The sequence below is a fragment of the Cheilinus undulatus genome, linkage group 10 (genome assembly GCF_018320785.1).
Source record: "Cheilinus undulatus linkage group 10, ASM1832078v1, whole genome shotgun sequence".
NCBI lineage: Eukaryota > Metazoa > Chordata > Actinopteri > Labriformes > Labridae > Cheilinus > Cheilinus undulatus.
The window spans coordinates 6,509,458-6,529,331 of record NC_054874.1 but is presented as its reverse complement, the minus strand read 5'-3'; the positions used below and the strand labels follow the sequence as shown (position 1 = coordinate 6,529,331).

The 19,874-nt window shown below is 38.5% G+C and overlaps 1 protein-coding gene across 1 annotated transcript; it reads left to right on the top strand.

The window, feature by feature from the left end:
• Positions 1-728: 728 nt before the first annotated feature.
• cul4b (cullin 4B) lies at positions 729-19,774 on the top strand. Its single transcript, XM_041797864.1, has 20 exons — positions 729-1,618; positions 4,582-4,697; positions 4,783-4,886; positions 5,004-5,073; positions 8,378-8,451; positions 8,540-8,702; positions 8,907-8,996; positions 11,840-11,922; positions 12,014-12,081; positions 12,234-12,352; positions 12,463-12,655; positions 12,750-12,854; positions 12,938-13,048; positions 13,166-13,251; positions 16,021-16,128; positions 16,239-16,352; positions 16,440-16,545; positions 16,666-16,838; positions 16,924-17,076; positions 18,607-19,774. Exons 1-20 carry the CDS (start codon positions 1,159-1,161, stop codon positions 18,700-18,702), a joined length of 2,592 nt encoding a protein of 863 aa, XP_041653798.1. The 5' UTR covers positions 729-1,158; the 3' UTR covers positions 18,703-19,774.
• The last annotated feature ends 100 nt before the right edge of the window (positions 19,775-19,874 follow it).

Sequence of the window (19,874 nt, the reverse complement as noted above, 5' to 3'; positions counted from 1 at the left end):
TTTTTACCTTTGTTAATCAGTTGTTGCCACAATTAGCCCCTTTTTACTATTTTTGTGCCCATTTACAGCATAATATTACTGCATTTCAATATTTGTTACACCTTTTTTTTTTGCTACTTTAACCATTTGTCCACTTTCCACCCATTTATTTATTCATTTTCTGCCTTTGTTAATCAATTTCTGGCACCGTTTGCCATCTTTTTTTTTTTGCCTCCGTTAAACGATTTGTTTATTTATTTTTCATTTTCAACCCATTTTTTTCCCCACATTAAACACATTATAATTCTGCATTAGGACAGGGGGTTTTAAAGTTTGGAGGTTTATACTACAGAATACATAAATATGTATTTTTTAAAATGTTGCTTTGATATCAAATTCAATTCGTGGTTATCACAGCTTAACATTACAATGCACCGTGATTTTGCTGACCTCCATAGACCCTCGCTTGGCTGATCTCCAGAAAGCTCTTCCCTTCATCCCCCCTTCTGGACGACCTCGTTCTAAGGACTTTATGGAGTCCGTGATGGTTAAAATTGAAGTTCTAGCTTCTTACAAGAGAGTTTAAAAAAAAAAGTATGAGTCAGGGACCGTTAGGATGGCAGCGGAACCCCTCCTCAAAGATGTTGTTATGGCGCCATCTTGTGGTCAGCATCGCGATAACACCGTAGCCCACATTTTAAAAAAACATGCTTGAGCAAAAAGTACTTTTGTACAAAGTACTTCCGGTGGGGTCATCGACTAGCTTTCAACGAGCGAATATTTCCCCGTGTATACCAGCCGTTGTTAAACTACCATGCTAGCTTAATTTAGCCGTAGCTACATTTCTCCTGTAAATATTCGTCTTTTACGGTCGCTTGACTTAACCGCTCTCACTGAACGGTTGTACAACGCGGTTAGACAAGCGAGGCAAAAAGAGGAAGCAATAGCCAACCATCTTTCTTCTTCTGCCAGCAATAACAAGAAAGAGACCAGGCTAGATTTAAGTAGAGCTGTGTAGTTTACAATATAATTTCTGTTTTATACTGGAGAAAGGACTTGGGGAAAACCTCTCCGTGTGAAGAAAGAGAAAAGCCCTCGGACACTGAGCTCATCTCCCGGCAAGCCTGGAAGTTTAGTAACAGAAGACTGGCTGTTAAGAATTAGTATTCCCGTTTTTTCATGTTTCCAACAGGTTTATCTTCCCCTAACCCCCCACCACCGCCAACCCAGGAGGCTAGACCTGCGTCTACTGATGTCAAAAACGAAAGCGGTAACATCACATCTCCGAAGAAGAGGAAAATAAACGGCTCCGAGAGGGACGACACTACTGACACGATCTCCTCTTCGCCTCCCAAGACCCTGAATTCCTCCTCTTCTTCCTCCTCCTCCTGCTCTCCCACTCCGCTGCACATTCAGAAGAAGTTGAGGTTTGAGGATTCATTGGATTTCATTGGACTGGATGTGAAAATGGCTGAGGAGGCTACCGCTGCTTCGTGCTCCAACAACAAAAGCAAAGCCGTGTTCCTGTCCGGTGGCGTGGGACACCATGCAAACGGACTGACGAAAACCGCAGGCTCCGGCACCTTTTCCAACAGTAAACCCGGTGCTGCCAAGAAACTAGTCATCAAGAACTTCAAAGGTAGCACATCATGAGATTTCAAGCTCCCAAACATTCACTTAACATAGGTACAAGTTAAAATCAACAGATAACAAGTCTTTAGAACCCGTGAAATGCTCCAAACTGGATTACACATTGAAAAAACAATCATATAAGACTAACTAGGCCTCATTTGTAATAGTTTAACACTAATAAGCTGATTTACTCTGTAAAGAACCAAAATATTATAAAGCTTATTTCCTTATCAGCCCTGATATAATACAAGTATGGCTATTCAGTCTTAAAACACTATAGATAAACATGGTAAATACAACCTTATCCATTTTTTAGGGATCTGCAATGTTTGCTTTTTTTAAATATATCCAGTGCAAATAAGTCAAGCCTCATTTTAGCCACTGCTGACACTGATATTTAAGGATGCACAATATTGGATTTTTGCTGATATCTGATAGGGTCCTGGGAAAGTCTTGAACAGTCTTAAATTTCACTGTTAAAATTTAAGGCCTTAAAAAGTCAGATTTTTTCCTAGTGGGAGGTCTTGAATTTTAGAAGGCTTTGTCTTTGTTTTCTAGCTAATCTTATGCAATTCAAAACATCTTCCTCCAAAAATTGTTGCATAAATACTCTCCATAATTCAGGGACTTTGGTGTTGGATTTTCTAAATTTTCTGGGGAAGGACCCCTCTCTGATTTTATCTGACTTACTGTGATTTAATAAATTCTAAAAAAAATAAATAAAATAAATAAACGCTAGTCCAATGCCTAATATCTTGGCTAACAGTTTGCCCACTTAAAATGAGTGCAGCCCAGCCTTTTTTTTACAGGTCGTCCCAGACAAAAAAAACATTATTCTGCTTTTAAGAGTTTAACTGATTGGAATCAGCTTGGCACACCTGCAAAAATGTGATATGATAAATATCACCATAAGACATATTGATGGAATAGTGGCATTAAATGTTCCAGGAAGTTTAAAATTTCTGTGTTTATGACCCTAAAACTGTATTTTGCACTATACCATTTGACCTTTTATAAACAGTTCATTAAATCAGAGCCCAGGTCCAGTTTACAGAGAAAATTTCCCTTTGATTTTTGACCGTTTACAAAGCAAACAGTGGTATTAACTTTTCTCAGTTCAGGTCTTAGAAGTCTTGAATTTGATTTTGAGTGTGTAGGAACCCTGTGATATATACTAACTATTTTTAATCATTATGTAAATGTAGTTTAGACCTAAAACTTCAGTCCTTACACCACACAATTTAAAGTTTGAGGATGAACAAATCAACTAATTTCAGTCCTTCAGACCGACTTTAAAGTGTAAGGAATAGGAATGAATAAAAAAAAACGTCTACAGCTGACAGGTCTGTTGGTCCAGCCTGAAACTACAGTATTATTTGTCCATACAGCCAATATTAACAGCTGATATAGGCAGAGTCTGTAGCCTAAATATAAGCAGAAATGTTCGTATCTGCCATTACTGATATCATGCTGATAATATCATGCATCCCTTCTGACATATGTATATAAAACATTTTTTGCACTCCTGTTTTTGAAAACAGAGAAACAAAAACAAACATTTCATTCCACAATGAATAAAACATGTATTCTTAAATAGACAATAAGTGATGAAAAAAGGAAGTTATTTAACTTGATTGCATGTAGATGATGTGCAAAATCTTATGGCTGTAACAGGGTTCCTGCAGATCCCCGAAATGTTTTAAAAGTCTGAAATTGGACATTTGAAGTTCAAGGCCATAAATAGTCTTAAAACTGTCATAAAAAGTTCCTGGAATACAATTAGGATTTACTAATAAAATGAGAAAAACACAGGACAGGAGGTAAGAGCAGAAAATTAATATTGTATATAGTGATTAACCGATTCATTGGTATATCACTATATGCTAAATAATGTGACATGAACAGACCACAGCTACCAAAGTTTATCTTTTGAGTCCAATCACTCCTATACTGGTATCTGGTATAACAAATGCGAGCTTTATTAGAGGGCAGAAGAAGACCAGCTAAGCAAAGTCTGGTGTTTATGGGCAAATATGAGGGAAAATGTTGGCATATTTAGAGTCTAACACCACAAGAAAGTAATGAAAGACATAACCATTAAGGCAGGTTTAAACACCTGTTTCAACTTTAATTTTCATAATCGGTGAGTCTCATATTTTATCTCAAGGTGTTATCCTTCTGTTTCAAACTGCTGTTAGCTACTCAAGAACCAAAAATCCTTCTTTAGCTTTGTTAGCATCTAACCTTTATGGTCATTATTTAATCCAAAGAGTGTTTTCACCATAAATCTACTCCTTAAGTTAAGGGAATGTCATTAAAATTTGAAAAGTATTCATCATAGATTCATCAAGTCTAAAACAATGCCTTCCCTTGGCATTGTAAAATCAACTATCAATCCAAAACCAAGGTTTCATACCGAGTCTGATAAATTACTGATAAAAAAGTAAACCCTCAAATTCAAAAGTTGCTTTAAAATTTCAGAAATGAACTAATAATTGCTTAATTGTTGTCATTTAAAATGAGTTTGTAATTCGAGTAATATATGATGCTTCAGTCTAACTTACAGGCTTTTGCTTTGAACATCAGGACGATTATTTAACGTATTTTTTCACATTGTAAAATAAAAGATATAAAAATTCACTCAATGATAATGATTACAGCCATTTTAAACTTGGAACACAATAAAAAATAGCATACTAGGAAGTTTATACAGTGAGAAAAACTTAGTTTTGACTTAAAATCTTATCATCATAATTGCTTTCTTTTACAGTAATTATTATATTCCCGATGACAATGTCTGATATGACCATTCAGTAAACTTATATTTGTTTTGTTTTTATCAGTATCACCTGACTAAATTTAACTTAGAGCTTTAAATAGCACTGGTGACACAGCAGAGTGTTCTGGTTGGCCAGCCATGTGCCACTGAGGGCCAGCATCAGTTTACACTGTGTGTTTTTTGTCCAACAGAAAAACCCAAATTGCCCGAGAATTACACACAGGAGACGTGGCAGAAGCTGAAAGAGGCGGTGGAGGCCATACAGAACAGCACTTCAATCAAGTACAATCTAGAGGAGCTCTACCAGGTATCCCTGCTGCTCACCTGCTGACCTCTCAGAGGAAACTCTGTAAAACACAACTTTTTGACTCGTTTCCCTCTTTCCCCCTCAGGCTGTGGAGAACCTGTGCTCTCATAAGATATCTGCCAAGCTTTACAAACAGCTGAGGGCCGTGTGTGAAGACCACATCAAGGCACAGATTGATCAGTTCAGAGAATATCCTTTTCACTTTATCTTGTATTGATTGTGTACTTCTTCAGTGTTAATCATGTTGCCTTTGATGCAGGAAAGAGCTTGAGAGAAAGACATCTTTTTCCTTAACAGTCATCATACGGATGCTCTGGACAGCGTGCTTTTCTTAAAGAAAATCGACAAGTGCTGGCAGGATCACTGCAGACAAATGGTACGTTCAAAAACAGCCTGTTGATATATCTTTATTTCAGTTTAATAACTAATGTTCATGTTTAAAGCTGTATTCTGTTCATTATGTTCCTCATTTTCTTAAATTAAGGGACTTCTTGATACGCTGAAAAACAAGTGCTTCAGCAGCAGAGCTATTTTGAGTTTTTCCTCTTTTTCTAAGATTAATTAATTTCTTTATCTGCCATGCATTGGATTAAAAACCTCCCGGACAAGTTATAATTACTAGGAACAATGAAATTATCTAAGAACAGGGTTCTCGCAGCTCTTTGAAAGAGTCCTAAATTGGACAAGTGAAATGTGGGCCTTAAAGAGTCTTAAAAAGTCACATTTTTTTCAGAGCGAGCTCTTAAATTTTAGAAGGCACATTGATATTAGACATGTCTTCTATTCTTGCCAACATTATATAATTCTGATATGAGCTGATTCTGATTTCTGCATGCTTGTGTGTCCATGTGACGGTTAACAGCATTTACAGCAGTGCAGTCTGTACAGAGAGGAGCCACTGTTAGAGCACTTTATGAAATGATATATGACAAATTCAAGGATATGAAGCTTAAACTTGTCAGTAGAAAACCAGCAGATATCTTTGTTATAACAAGACTGAGCTGGCAAATCATTTTTGTGTTAAGATGTGCCCTGAAATTGCTCTGCCACTCTACGATGATGACGACGACGTGGAAGTTTTAGTTATGAATCCCTCTCATGCACCCACATGTGATATAATTGTTGAACATGATCATAACAACCAAAACAGTGAATGTCCCTGTTGTAGAGACAGATATATTTTGCAGAAATTTCAGGAATAATCACTTAAAAGAGTGATTGTGAGAGTCAGTGCCATGAAAATGTTGCATTGTCTCCGTCAGTCTCAGCAGTGTGAAATGGCAGGTGTTTAAGACGTTGCAGAGTGGATCATTGCAGTATCAACTTGTCTCATCACAAATCTTTGGTCTGAACTGGGCTCAACAGGTCACATGTTCTGCCTAATGGAGAATCTCCTCTCTAAATGAGCAGTTAGCTGTGCTAAGCACCTGTCTCAAAATGATGTGACATAACAGATAAACAGAGGCAGACTTTATCATTAGGCAATTGCTTGGGGCCCTGGACGACTAGGGGCCCCCATGAAGACATATTTAATTCAACCCTTCTTCTGGACCAGCCAGTGTTCTGGCTGTTTGGAATTGTACCAAAAGTACAATAAAACTCATCCCTAGTAGCTAAAGATTGAATATGAGAAAACACAACTACTGTATTCTCTGTAATTATTTAGAAATGCCAAAATATTTACATTTATGCGCCTCCTTTGTAGTCCATTGTGCCATTTTGCAAGCGAACGCAGTGCATGGTGGGAAACTCATCATACCCCTTGGTTTCAAATGTGGTCCTGAAAAATATTCATTTCAAGGGCTATGTAGCCCTTGGTCCTTAGCCCTAGCCCTCGATTCAAAAGAGAATCTGGACACCCCTTCACCTGACTTGAACACACAAAACCAAGGGGAAGGGCTAAGATAAGGGCTAAGGGGTAGAAATGGGATTGGCCCTCATTGTGTGTTGGGATTTCTCTTTGTCACGTCTGACAGGGGCGGTGCATTTAAGAGAGCTTGCTCTCTGTGTGTCTGTGTTTCATAGACTCTAGGGAAAAAACAAGTATACCCACATGATGCTGTTGCTTGTTTTGGCCCAGTATTGTTGGCCATTTTTGAGACGTTTTAGTTAGTAAAACATGGTCCAAAAGAGAAAATTCAAAATTGAACAACTGTTTTTCTTTGATTCTTTGATTTTTTTTAAATTGAAGTAAGCATGCAGACTTAGAATTCACATAGCTGTAATGTTATTTGGTTGCCAGATGTCCATTTAGAGTTTCCAAATATACATTTTGAAATCCAACTGGATATTTCTATACAAAAACTTTGATTAACTGTCTTTTTTATTTCATGTTGCATTCGTTTTTAAATTGAATATAATCAAGCATGTGACAATGGCGCTGTTAAGTTTCTAAGCTTGAATAGATAGATAGATAGATAGATAGATGGATAGAGCGAGAGGGCCTTGGTAAATGAGTGGTGATTTTATAAATATATTCATGGATACACATCCACACAACCCTACAGTCCAGAAAGTACAGTGTACAAGAAAGCTGTCTAAATAAAAATGATGACAAATGGGTTAAGAAACAAAGCTAAAAAACAATTGAAAATGACAAAACTAAACCCCACTTAAACCATGTATACTAAAAATAATTGGCATATTAAAGGAAAGCTTTTGCACTTTAAAAAGTCTGATGGCTGCTGGCAGAAGACTTCTGATAGCGTTCAGTCCTACACTTTGGGGGGATCAGCCTGTGACTGCAGGTGCTCTGTCGAAATACCTCGCAGGGCGTGAAGTGGGTGTGACGGATTGTTTATTATTGAGTCCAGTTTAGTAGGCATTTGCACCCACCTGCTCAATTTTGTCCAGCTGGGCCCCAATGATAGAGCCAGCTTTTTTTAACCAGTTTGTTGCCTCTGTTCTTGTCTGCTGAGCAAGCAGCCTCCCCCCAAACCCCCCAAAAGAAAAGAGCACCACAGTCTTATAAAAGGTGCACAAGAGAGGCTGAGAGATGTTGAAGGAGCATAGCCTCCTCCGGAAGTACAGCCTTCTCTGACCCTTCTTGTACAGAGTGTTCATGTGGTTCGACCAGTCCAGCTTGTTGTCCAGCTGTACTTCCAGGTATTTGTAGATGGAGACCAGCTCCACCTCTGTGCCCTTGATGGAAACTGGATGAGGCCCAGCCCTCCTCTTCCTGAAGTCCACCACCATTTCCTTTGTTTTTGAAAGGTTGTGTTGTAGATGGTTGTCACAGTTATAACTAAATGACATGTAACAGAGTTGGGGAAAAAAGTACTTGAAGCATTAGAGGACTGCAAAAAGAAATCAAAAATGCTTCAAAAATTACATTTTTGTAGTTTCTAAACTGAGTGCCTCTACATCCTTACATCATTACAGTAGGAGGACTGGTGAAAAGAAGTTACAAGTAGCTATTTCTTTGATAAATAAGACATTTAAAAGGGGGAAACGTCTGTGTTCACCTTGGGTTTCACCCCAAAATTGCTAAGTCTGCCACTGCACATAAACATCAGCTACTGACATTGGTTTATCTCACATTGATATTGATGGTAGATGTTTGTCAAAAAGGCCAAAATATGCAGATACCAATGCAAAACTGATGCATCCTCATATTTATTTAAAAGTGTCATGTTCCTTGTTATGAAATCTAATTGTGAATGTGCTTTTATTGTTCACAGATCATGATTAGGAGTATATTTTTGTTTTTGGATCGCACCTATGTTTTACAAAATTCAATGCTGCCATCTATCTGGTGAGTGATTGCTGCTGTAAGCTCTTCTTTAACAGTGTGTGGCATGTTTTCTGTTTGTGTACGTTAAACCAGCTGCTTTGCTCTGCAGGGATATGGGTCTGGAGCTGTTCCGGTTCTATATCATCAGTGATCTGAAGGTCCAGAGTAAAACTATCGATGGGATTCTGCTGCTCATTGAGAGAGAGCGAAACGGAGAGGCGATAGACCGGAGTCTGCTGAGGAGCCTGCTGAGTATGCTCTCTGACCTGCAGGTGACTGACAATGGATCATTACATTTTTATTGACTTTCAAGTCCTGTATCACCTTAATTCCTTCTTTTTCCTGCGTCACGAGAAGAGTGTAGCGATGGTGGCTGTTTAGTCTGAGATTATCATGTGCACAGGGCTGTGATGAAGTGTCAGTTTTCTGATGACGAATGGCTTTAATGAAAGTTGTGCTCTCCTCATCCCTGACAGATTTATCAAGACTCCTTTGAGCAACGATTTTTGGAGGAAACTAATCGACTGTACGCTGCTGAGGGACAGAGGCTGATGCAGGAGAGAGAGGTGATTTATGTGACCCTTATACTCGGGGCCCATTTTCTTGTTTGTTTGTGGGTTTTTTTCTTTCAGGGCTCAATATCGACGATCCATTAACACAGCACACATGCTCAGCTTCTGCACTCTTGTATTATAGCAAATACTTCTGTGCAACTAAATCATAAACTGCAACATCAGGATGTACAATTAAGCAGATGGGGCTCATCATTTCAAACAACAAAGCAATTTAAACAAGAAAAAAAAACATTAAAAACACCTCCATCTGCAGCTTCAGGTGATTAAAATGAAGCACAGGCACAATAAGTTTTCTTTAAACTCACTTTGAAAAGCCTGCTCTGGTATATCTTTGTTTACTTGCTGACACAGGAGAATTAAACAGTGATAAATTAGTAATTATTAGAGTGTTGTTGGGGGATGTGTATCTTTATTATACAGTGCCTAAACACAAGATACATGTGCCCTATTACAAGGATAAACGCTCAGTAAAGAAATCCCTTAACCCAGTTCAGGCCTTAATATTAACCCTCACATGTCAACCGTGCAACTGATGGTCATCAAAAAGCCAGAACTTGGCCAAGGTTGTCAATTGGGACCCGTCCTTCACCGGTGTCTTTTCAGTTACACCCACAACACCTCCAGTGGGCCGAACAGTGGTCTCTAGCCCCCCAGAGCCAGCCCCCCTCCATGCTAGCTCTCACCACCCACCATTTCAACACAGAGACATTTTTAACCTTACCTAGCCGCATGACCATCACAGCCCAAACGCCAATGCCACCTTCAACAGACTCAGGCTATGTACATGTAAGCTCTAGGTAGTGACGGTGCTGATACTACCTCCCCTAACATGTCTCGTAACTGCAATCACAAAAAGAAAAACTATCCTGGCGCCAACATTACACATGAAAGAGAAGACGAGAGAAAATGGAAAGACAGAGAAAGGTGTGAAGAGCAATATTAGCAGTAGGGGAAGCAGAATTATACTAAGAAACTAACAATCTTGTTGTCATTTTAAAAGTTATAGATCCTTTTCAAGGTTTGTAGGAGTGCTTGAAATCCTTGAAAATGCTATAAATGTTGTGCTCAATTTTCAGACAGACTGCCTGAAATTGTAAACCGCGTGTGTCTCATCATAAAGATAACATCTGACTGAAGAGTTTTCTAATTAGATGGAGAACCCAACAGTGAATCCATCTTCTCCAAGTGCCAGCAGCGGCTCTTCTTTCTTAGGCCACAGACTAGACAATTTTCAACTCCTGAATGATTTTAAAAATGTGGGAGACTACAGACATAAGAACAAATTCAAAGAAGTTTTCATCCCATAATCCTTTGAGTGTACACAAAGACACAATTTTCAAGCTTTTTTTGCTCAAGGCACGCCTAAGACCAAGCCAAAATCTCAAGGCACACCACCCTTAAAAATTAAAAATCGCCTCTTTAACATGTCATCCTTATTTGATGTTTAGTTGTAGTAATCATGCAGGGTTAATTAATTCACATTGTTCACCTATACATGCATTGCTTCACCATTTGGGAACAACCGATTTACATTTTTATGCACACATTTCAGCTGTGTCAGCTGTATTCACAGCTGATAATTAAAGCAACCTGCTGTAGTAAATTAAAACTTTTTGTACCTGTTATTCATTATTCCAACACTAAATCATCCAAAATATGCACTTATGAAACAAAAGCACAGTTAGAAAATACCAGAAATCGAGTAGAAAAAATGTTTTAAAAGAGGTTGTTCAAGTTTTTTATATGTTGATAATATGTGATATTGCAAGTTTTCAAACAATATTTTAGTATAAAAAACTGTGTAAACACATGCAAAAGTATCTTTAGTTTTGGGTTTTTATAGTAATCAAGCATGGTTGTACAAATTTCCAAGGCACACCAAAATATACCTCAAGGCACACTGGTGTGCCTTGCCACACCATTTGAGAACCACTGCAATAGACAACTCCGTCAGACTGTGAGATTACTGAGGCCACACGTCTGCCAACCTGCTGATGACCTCACTTGATCCCATGACTTCAGAAGATAAAAAAGGATGACTATCAATACCCTAGGCTTGCTGGCCCTTCACATCAGTCTGTTCTGGCATGTGGTCTGCTCATTCTCATTGGGATTATGACCTAGATCAAACATGTTTGATATTAACAATTTAGGTTCTGAAAGGCTTTGTAGCAGTAAAATAATTGTGTTGACACCACACACTTCTAGATTACTCAGACAAATAATCGTTTGCAATGAGCCTCCACTCAGGATAGATCTCTACAATCGTCAGGGGGAGCCTGACGACAGTCTGGCCTCAGATCAGGCTTAAAATCCTGTAGTGTGTGGCCAGCCTTAGAAAACTCTGCAAACTTCAAATCCACCAATCAGTCCTGACAGCATTTTAAAAATGTTTCATTGAATCAGTTAGCAAACATAACAGCTTGGTTTGGTTCCTTGTCTAATATTCACTGCAATCCATTTAACAAAATCATTACAGTGAGCTGTAAAATACTTAGCCAAGAAACACTAATCAGCATCTACAACAGAAGGAATAAATGAAAGGGACAACAGCAGGGTTGCCTCTGGCCAAAGTGAGGCCCTAAGCAGACTCTGGCATGATTCCCCACTGCATGACACCCTATAGCCCCGATCATCCTTGCCCCAATATACTTACTCTACATTACAACAATATCAAGAAATAATAAATACAAATGCATTGCAGTAATCCAACCTGGAACCTATTTTGACCTGGATAGGTTTCTCAAGGTCTTGATTGCTCCTAAAAGGTTTGCATTTGGCAAGAAGTTATGGTTGTAATAACTCTACATTTACCTTTTTTTTTTTTTTTGCAGGTACCAGAATATCTTCACCATGTCAACAAACGCTTGGAGGAGGAGGCTGACAGAGTCATCACATACCTCGACCAGAGCACACAGTGAGTGTTAAACTCTTCTTTAGTTTGAATGTTGACACTTTACAGAGATTTCTGTGTGTAAATACACACTTTTATTTGTTCCTCTGCTCAGAAAACCACTCATTGCTACTGTGGAGAAGCAGTTGCTGGGTGAACATCTCACTGCTACTCTTCAAAAAGGTACACTGAAGTAAAAAATACAATTTCAAAGTAAGCACGATGAGCATTAGAGTAAGAAGAAAATGTTGAACTATCCCGTCTGTGCGATTATGTAATGCATCTCTAAAGTGTAAGAGGATCTGATGTGTGACTCTGTTGTTGGAAACTTTCAGGGCTGACTCACCTGCTGGATGAAAACAGAATTCAGGATCTGTCTCTGCTCTATCAGCTCTTCAGTCGAGTGAGGGGTGGAGTTCAGGTGCTTCTGCAGCACTGGATAGAGTACATAAAGGTACAACACTGAAATAAGTGTCTATCACAGATGATGGAGGTGCTTTACAGTCAGGTGTTTTTATCTTGTGCAATCTGTTGATAACCAATGTCTTTGAAATCAACATTCAGGCTTTTGGAAGCACAATTGTAATCAATCCAGAAAAGGACAAAACTATGGTGCAAGAGCTTCTGGACTTTAAAGACAAGGTGGATCATATTATCGACATCTGCTTCATGAAGAATGAGAAGTTTGTTAACGCTATGAAGGAGGCTTTCGAAACTTTCATAAACAAACGGCCAAATAAACCTGCAGAACTCATAGGTCAGTAGCCTTTTACCCAAATATATAACTTAAATGAACATCCAGCCACAGTCTTCCTCAAATAACGTACTCCTATATCGTCTTTTGTTTACAGCAAAACATGTGGACTCAAAGCTAAGAGCAGGAAACAAAGAGGCGACAGATGAAGAGCTGGAGAAGATGTTAGATAAGATCATGATCATCTTTAGATTCATCTATGGTAAGGTTTACTGTTGAATATGATTCTGCACTAGTGTTTTCTCTTTGTTTTAGCCTTAATGTATAAGTATTTTGTCATTGTAGGAAAAGATGTTTTTGAAGCATTTTACAAAAAGGATCTGGCCAAGAGGTTGCTGGTTGGAAAAAGTGCCTCTGTGGATGCAGAAAAATCGATGTTGTCAAAGCTGAAACATGGTCAGTTTCACCCTCTTAACCACCACAAATGCATAAAGCAGATTAAAATACAGTATGATGGGGTAACTTGACACTAAAGATGTGGAAACTTGTGATCCTTTTTGTGTTTTTCCTCAGAATGTGGAGCAGCGTTCACCAGCAAACTGGAGGGCATGTTTAAGGATATGGAGCTGTCTAAAGACATCATGGTGCAGTTCAAACAGGTAAGAATAACAAAAGGGGGTTTAGGGCAGTCCCTTTTTTCTTTAGCTAAGAATGTTTCATCCAAAAAATCAGGCTATATGGTTATTTTTTCTGGATTGTCTTTATAGATGTTCATGCTTCCACCACAGGGTCTTAGAGTCCTTTGCCAACCTATAGAATATAATGCTTATAGTGTACAGCATTGAAGAGTGGTATCAGGATCCTTTGTAACACTTGTACATATACCTGAAGATATAACGCACCTTGTTAAAAGAGGAAAAAAAGCTATACAAATTAGGGCTGTCTGCATTAATGCACTAATTGTAATTAATAAAGGTCTATACTAAATGCATTCGATTTTTTTAAAGTCGGTATTGATAGCATGATTTAATGTCTCTTTCAGCACACTTTGGTTAAGCCACAGTAGCCACAGTGATGTAAACTAAGTCCCCCACTGCTCCTTAAAGGGGACATTTTATGCAAAAATTACTTTTTCAGGCTTTTCTAACAAAATTATGTGCCCCTGGCCTGTCCACTATCACCTCAGGTACCATAAAAATCCATTCCCTGCCCCCCTCTCTTTCTCCACCTGTCAGGAACTGTATGCTGGGGGGCGCAGATGGTCGAGTGGTTTAAGGTGCTAGCCATGTACGCGGGCAGCCCGGGCTCAAATCTGGCCTGTGACCCTTCACTGCATGTCTCTCCCCACCCTCTTCCTGTTACCGAGTCTATCCACTGTCCTTCCTCTATCTGAAAAAGGCATGAAAAGGCCCAAAAATAAATCTTTAAAAAAAAAAAAAAAAAGAAAATGTGTGCTGAAACAAGCCATTCTCATATTTTACCCTCATGACGTCATGTGGGGAGTTAGCTCCGCCCCCAGATTCAGTTGACCCTCCCCGCTTGAAAGAAAGTTCTGCCCTTTTCTCCTGCTCCTCCTCCCAGCTGGTAGCTGAGAGGAGGATCAGGAGAGCCACATCCATTTCCTGAGAGGGGCAGAGTCAGGGGTAGAGTCAGACAGCTTTTTAATATTTAAAGCCACAGACACAGAAACAGCTTGTCTAAGTAGGGCTGAAGCAGAGGGGTTTTTAGACATACAAAAATCCTATGCTGGAGTCTTTTTCAGCAACAAGCTTCACAGGCATGTTTTGGGGACCTCTGAGACCAATATAAACTTCTCTTAAAGGGGTAAAATATGACTCCTTTAATGTCTAATTTCACTTTTAAAAACTCACAGTAGACAAGTCAGAAGTCATGCTTTGCACCTTGTATTATCAAACATTGACCTTTTTACTGTTTTCTGTGGTTAAGTTTTTTATTGTCTTTCAAAATAAAGGCAGGTCTATATCCATACAGGAAGTCACTTTCCATTTGTTTAAGACAGAATATAAGTACATTATGATACTTAAATGGTTTTGATTGCAAAATAGTGGAATTTTAAAATGTGGCAAAACAGGAAGATTAACTGTGACTAACTACAGAAATTCAGAGATTAATTGTGATTTTAATATGTAATAGTTTGACAGCCCTAATATAAGTTTATGTATTCCATTGTTTCATCCTAGACAAACCACCTCCCTCACATCCAATCCTCATCCCATATGTATATGAAAACCAGCCTTTCTCAACCAGCCTGATTTCTAGCATCATCAGTGGTACCTTAAAAATGTTTTCAATTCGACCAAGAATTACCTTAAACCTTTAATGTGCAGATAGATACCTATCCTGGCATAAACAACAGAATTGTCTCATGCTCTTCCCTGGAGTCACATCAGCTTTGGAGTCAGGGAATTATGTCAGGACGCACTGCTACTGTTTACTTTTAATTATTATTTTTTAAAGTTTCGCTTAGCAAGTGTGCCAAAATACGTCAATGAATGTGTTTTTTGTGAAAATATAGGCATTCTAATTTTTTCAGAGATCCATCTTGTTAATTCTATTACTACATGAAACTCTGAACAGTCATAGGGATGTAGAATGTTTTTATCAATGCATTTTGAGTGGGGTGACTTTTGAAATTTTAAAGGGTGCCTTGACAGAATGAAGATTGAGAAATGCTGATCTAGACACACCTATTAGGATACTTTTCAACTTGATCTTTCAGTGCCAGCACAGATTTGAGCATAATAAGAGTGTAGAGTGGAGGAAACCTTTAGAATTCAGATGTTGGTGTGTTGCATTACATATAATTCTAACTAAATCTCATTTAAGGTACTTTTGAAAGCATACCAATCTGCAAGAATAATAACTTACTAGATCAGTGTTACAGATGGGCAAAAAAATCAGAGTTTTGAAACTGAGTTTGTGTCTGAATGTAGATAAATGTTAACTTCTTTGCTGATACTTCTGCAATAAGACAGTATGCTTCTTCCAAAAACTCTGCAATGATAGCAACAAATTCAAAAAGAGGATGGGTGCGTCAATACGTACTGGTGTACTTTTAATTCTTCAAGACCTGAATTAAGGCCTCAAATATTTTTACACCGTTCTGAGTTCCTTGATATTGATTGATATCATTAATACCAAAAGACAAGGTATTTTCACCTTGATCCTGACTTCTAAAATCCCTTCTCACATCATTATAAATCACTGTTAAACGTGTATGAATCACTGATCTTTCAGATTAATGGACTCAGACTGCATTATGTATCATATTTCTTCATCTCACTCACACTAGATGTGCAGTTTTGATCTGGCAGCTTCCAACAGATTTGGTTCTTAAAGCAATGATTAGTAATCATACAGGAGATGACAGCTGGATCTAATATCCCTTGTCATTTTTCTTTCTGTAGTATATGCAGTGCCAAAACATCCCTGGCAACATTGAGCTGACCGTGAACATCCTCACTATGGGGTACTGGCCAACCTATGTCCCGATGGAGGTGCACTTGCCTCCCGAGGTTAGTGCAGAGCAAATATTGAAACTTGATGAACAGGCATGCTTTTATAACCTGCTGTGCAATAAATGTGCCAAGTGTTGCTCTGTAACGTTGCCGTTATCTGCCTCCAGATGGTGCGACTGCAAGAGATCTTCAAGACCTTCTACCTGGGCAAACACAGCGGCAGGAAGCTGCAGTGGCAGTCGACACTCGGCCACTGTGTCCTAAAAGCGGAATTTAAAGAGGTATGGTGTAAGAACACTTTGCTCTTTTGGCTCACTGGGTGGATAAAGTGTAATTTCTATTGTTCTCTTGGATTTCTCTAACTAAAGGGCAAAAAAGAGCTGCAGGTGTCACTTTTCCAAACACTTGTGCTACTCATGTTTAATGAAGGAGAGGAATTTACTTTGGAGGAGATCAAACTGGCAACAGGAATAGGTCTGTATGATCACATCAAGTGAAGATGACGGCACTTTAAAAGAGTAATAAGTGTTGTTGAGTATTTTTTATGCAGCATCACTGATTTAAGACAGTGTTCATGGTTCTGTTTGTCCACAGAGGACAGTGAACTGCGCCGGACTCTGCAGTCGCTAGCCTGTGGAAAGGCTCGCGTCCTCACTAAAATCCCCAAAAGCAAAGACGTGGAGGATGGGGACAAGTTTTCCTGCAATGACGACTTCAAACACAAACTGTTTAGGATCAAAATCAACCAGATTCAGATGAAAGAAACGGTACGAGTTAGATCTTGTAGTAATTTCCTCTCTTCAGTCCCTTCAAGGTGACAGTGAATGATTTAAACAAACTATTTTCTCTCAGGTGGAAGAGCAGGCGAGCACCACAGAAAGAGTCTTTCAGGATCGTCAGTATCAGATCGATGCTGCCATCGTGCGGATCATGAAGATGAGGAAGACTCTGAGCCATAATCTCTTGATGTCTGAAGTGTACAACCAGCTCAAATTCCCTGTCAAGGTAACAACTTAAAACTAGAATGCTTTAATTCACAAAGCACAATTCATTGTTTTATAGCTCAATATCAAAAATCTATTCAAACCATTTACTTTTAAAGCTCTGAGTTATTCGTTATTAGTAACATATGATGTCAGACATGTACTCTAGCTTTTTTAGGAGTTTTAATTGAGAACCCTGATGTTTCTACAGTTAAAGACTTTTAGGCACTATCTCTGAACCTGCAATCATTTTCTAATAGAAGATGTATGACTCTAGTTTAAGGTCTGAACTACATTTAAACATTTATCAGCTTAAGTTGTTTTGTAATTAAAAAAAAATAGATACCAGCAAAAATCCAATATTGTGCATTAGAGGTGGGAATCTTTAGGCACCTCACAATTCGGTTTTGAGTACGATTCATAGGGCTATGATTCAATTCCTAATTGATTATTGATGCATTTTGATGCACTTGTTTTTTTTTTTACATTTCTGTTGTTCTCACTGTGTCAAACATGATAAAAACATTACATTTGTGTGAAGAAAAAAGATACATAGAATTTTCACTATCCTCTAATAGAAGAACCAAAGGTAGCAGCATCCTTTCCTTGTAACATATCTGAAATTACAAACATAAAAATGTCCTTTTTCACAGATGAACGACTGGTTATCTATATTTGCTGTTACACGCTGCTTGTCAGAGTGCCACCTTTTTGTCCCTGCTATTCCACGTTATTAAATACTTAAATTATTATCGATTATTGCACATTTATAAATTGATTCACGATCTTCCCCCTCCACATCACGATGTATCTGAAAATTGATTTTTTTCTCCCACCTCTATTGTGCATCCCTAGAAATTTCAGATGAAATTCCAGTAACAGTAATAGACAAATTTCTTTCTCATGGAATGAAAATGATGGACACTGGGTGAAAAATAACCCACTGCTATGGGATATATAAACCATGATGGTGGAGTAAAAGTTTATTTTGGGAAGCACCCTTGTCTGCTCTTGCAATTCCAACAGCATCCCAACATTTTTGTACTCAGGCCTTCATCTGGTTGTTGATGAAGGTCTGAGTTATGCAAAGTTTTACAGCACAGCATATTGTAGAATTGTGCCCGAGAAGTGTGCTGGATCGTTGACATCTCTAATATTCAGCTCTCCAGGTGTGCAAAAGGTTCTGTCCTTTAAAAATCTGTTTCAGAAAATTTAACTGTTAATGGTTTGTTTGTTTGTTTGTTTTTTTGCTGTTGTATCATCCATCATAATGAACTTTACTTATTTTCTGTCTTACAACTGTCTCAAAAATAACCCTTTTCTTGGAGTGATCATTGAGCAGGGTGTTTTCTATTTTGCTCTGTTTTTTGCTCTGGACTTGCCTGTTTTCACATGAAGGTTTTTAGTGTAGTAGGTTAGCCTGAGTAAGTAGCATGGCCGACATGAGACAGCTTTTTACTGTGATTGCGTCACACTCTGCAGCATAAAAATAACCAAAAAATGTAGGCATGTGCCCCATGTGTTAACCTGTGCTTCTCTTCTTCCCTTTCAGCCTGCTGACTTGAAGAAGAGGATAGAGTCTCTTATTGACAGGGACTATATGGAGCGTGATAAGGAGAACCCCAACCAGTACAACTATGTGGCTTAGAGAAAGAGAAAGACGGTCCAGTCAAGCTGAGGTGAATGGTCTCTCAATCTTTTGCTCCAGAGGACATTAACTTTCTATCATCTTCAACCCAGCGACCGACAAGTGAATGGTTACTGCTCCACAGGATTTCTGTCAGGGGTCTTGTGATCCTGTGGACTGCATGCCCATTGAAAAGAGAATATTGTCCATGTTTCTCAGTGCAGCTGAGAGACTTGGGCTCCTGCGGACAGACAAAGAAGACACACAGATGTTGTTGCATTTGCTTTTTTTTTTTTAAAGGAGAGGAAAGATATTTATTTTCAAACTTAGGTTCTTCTTTGTCCATAGTTTGAAACAACATGCTCTTTGTTATCAAGTCACTTTTTTCTTTCTTTTTCACACCGTATCCCAAGCAAATGCTGACACACTAAACAAAGCTCTAAATGTACCACATGTTGGAGAGAAAAAGGATCAAAAATTAAACTGATGCTTGTTTCTTCAGTCAGTGTCAAATGTTGGACTAGTGGACTGACATTAATCTTAGTGAGAGATTTACAATTTGGGGGAATGTCTCTGTCCGAATGTATGATTTTGCAGCAAGTTTAACCGATTTTAAGGCTTTGTAGCCATCTGGTAAAGCTGTGTTCATTAACACACAGACAGTTTGTGCCAAAAAAGGAGCACTTATTTAGCTATAGGGCATGTTCAAGCTGCTAAAAAGGTCCAGTTGTACAAGTATATGCATTTTATCTCTATCGTTTGTTTTTCTTTGTATTTTTTTGTACATACTTCACAAAAGTGACATTTTAAAGGATCTCACTTGAGAGTCAACTGCTCTTTTTTACCTTTAGAAGTATACCGAAAGCACAACAACTTGAAAGCCTATTTCTCCTTCATCCCCGGTGTCATAACACATTTACACAAAATTTTGTATGTCTCCTTGTGAGTTTTTCAGGTCTTACTGAAAACGTGTGTGTATGTTGTGGGGTGACATGATTGGATTGCCTCAACATAAGTAAATATGGCTGAATAGACATGCCCTTTTTGTAAGAGTCTGTTAAATTTAAAGCTTCAGATTAAAGTAACTGTTTCATTTGGGGTTTCTTTCTTATATACCAACCAATGTCACATAGCCTACTGGTGAGCCTTTAAATCACATGGTAAAATAATGAACCATGTTAAACGATGAGGAG

Excerpts from the sequence above, each read along its gene's own strand:
- cul4b (XM_041797864.1), top strand. The coding sequence starts at position 1,159 with ATGTTTCCAACAGGTTTATCTTCCCCTAACCCCCCACCACCGCCAACC. Across the intron at positions 12,353-12,462 it reads ACTGGATAGAGTACATAAAG|GCTTTTGGAAGCACAATTGT; the intron begins GTACAACACTGA and ends ATCAACATTCAG. Across the intron at positions 16,839-16,923 it reads AGATTCAGATGAAAGAAACG|GTGGAAGAGCAGGCGAGCAC; the intron begins GTACGAGTTAGA and ends ATTTTCTCTCAG.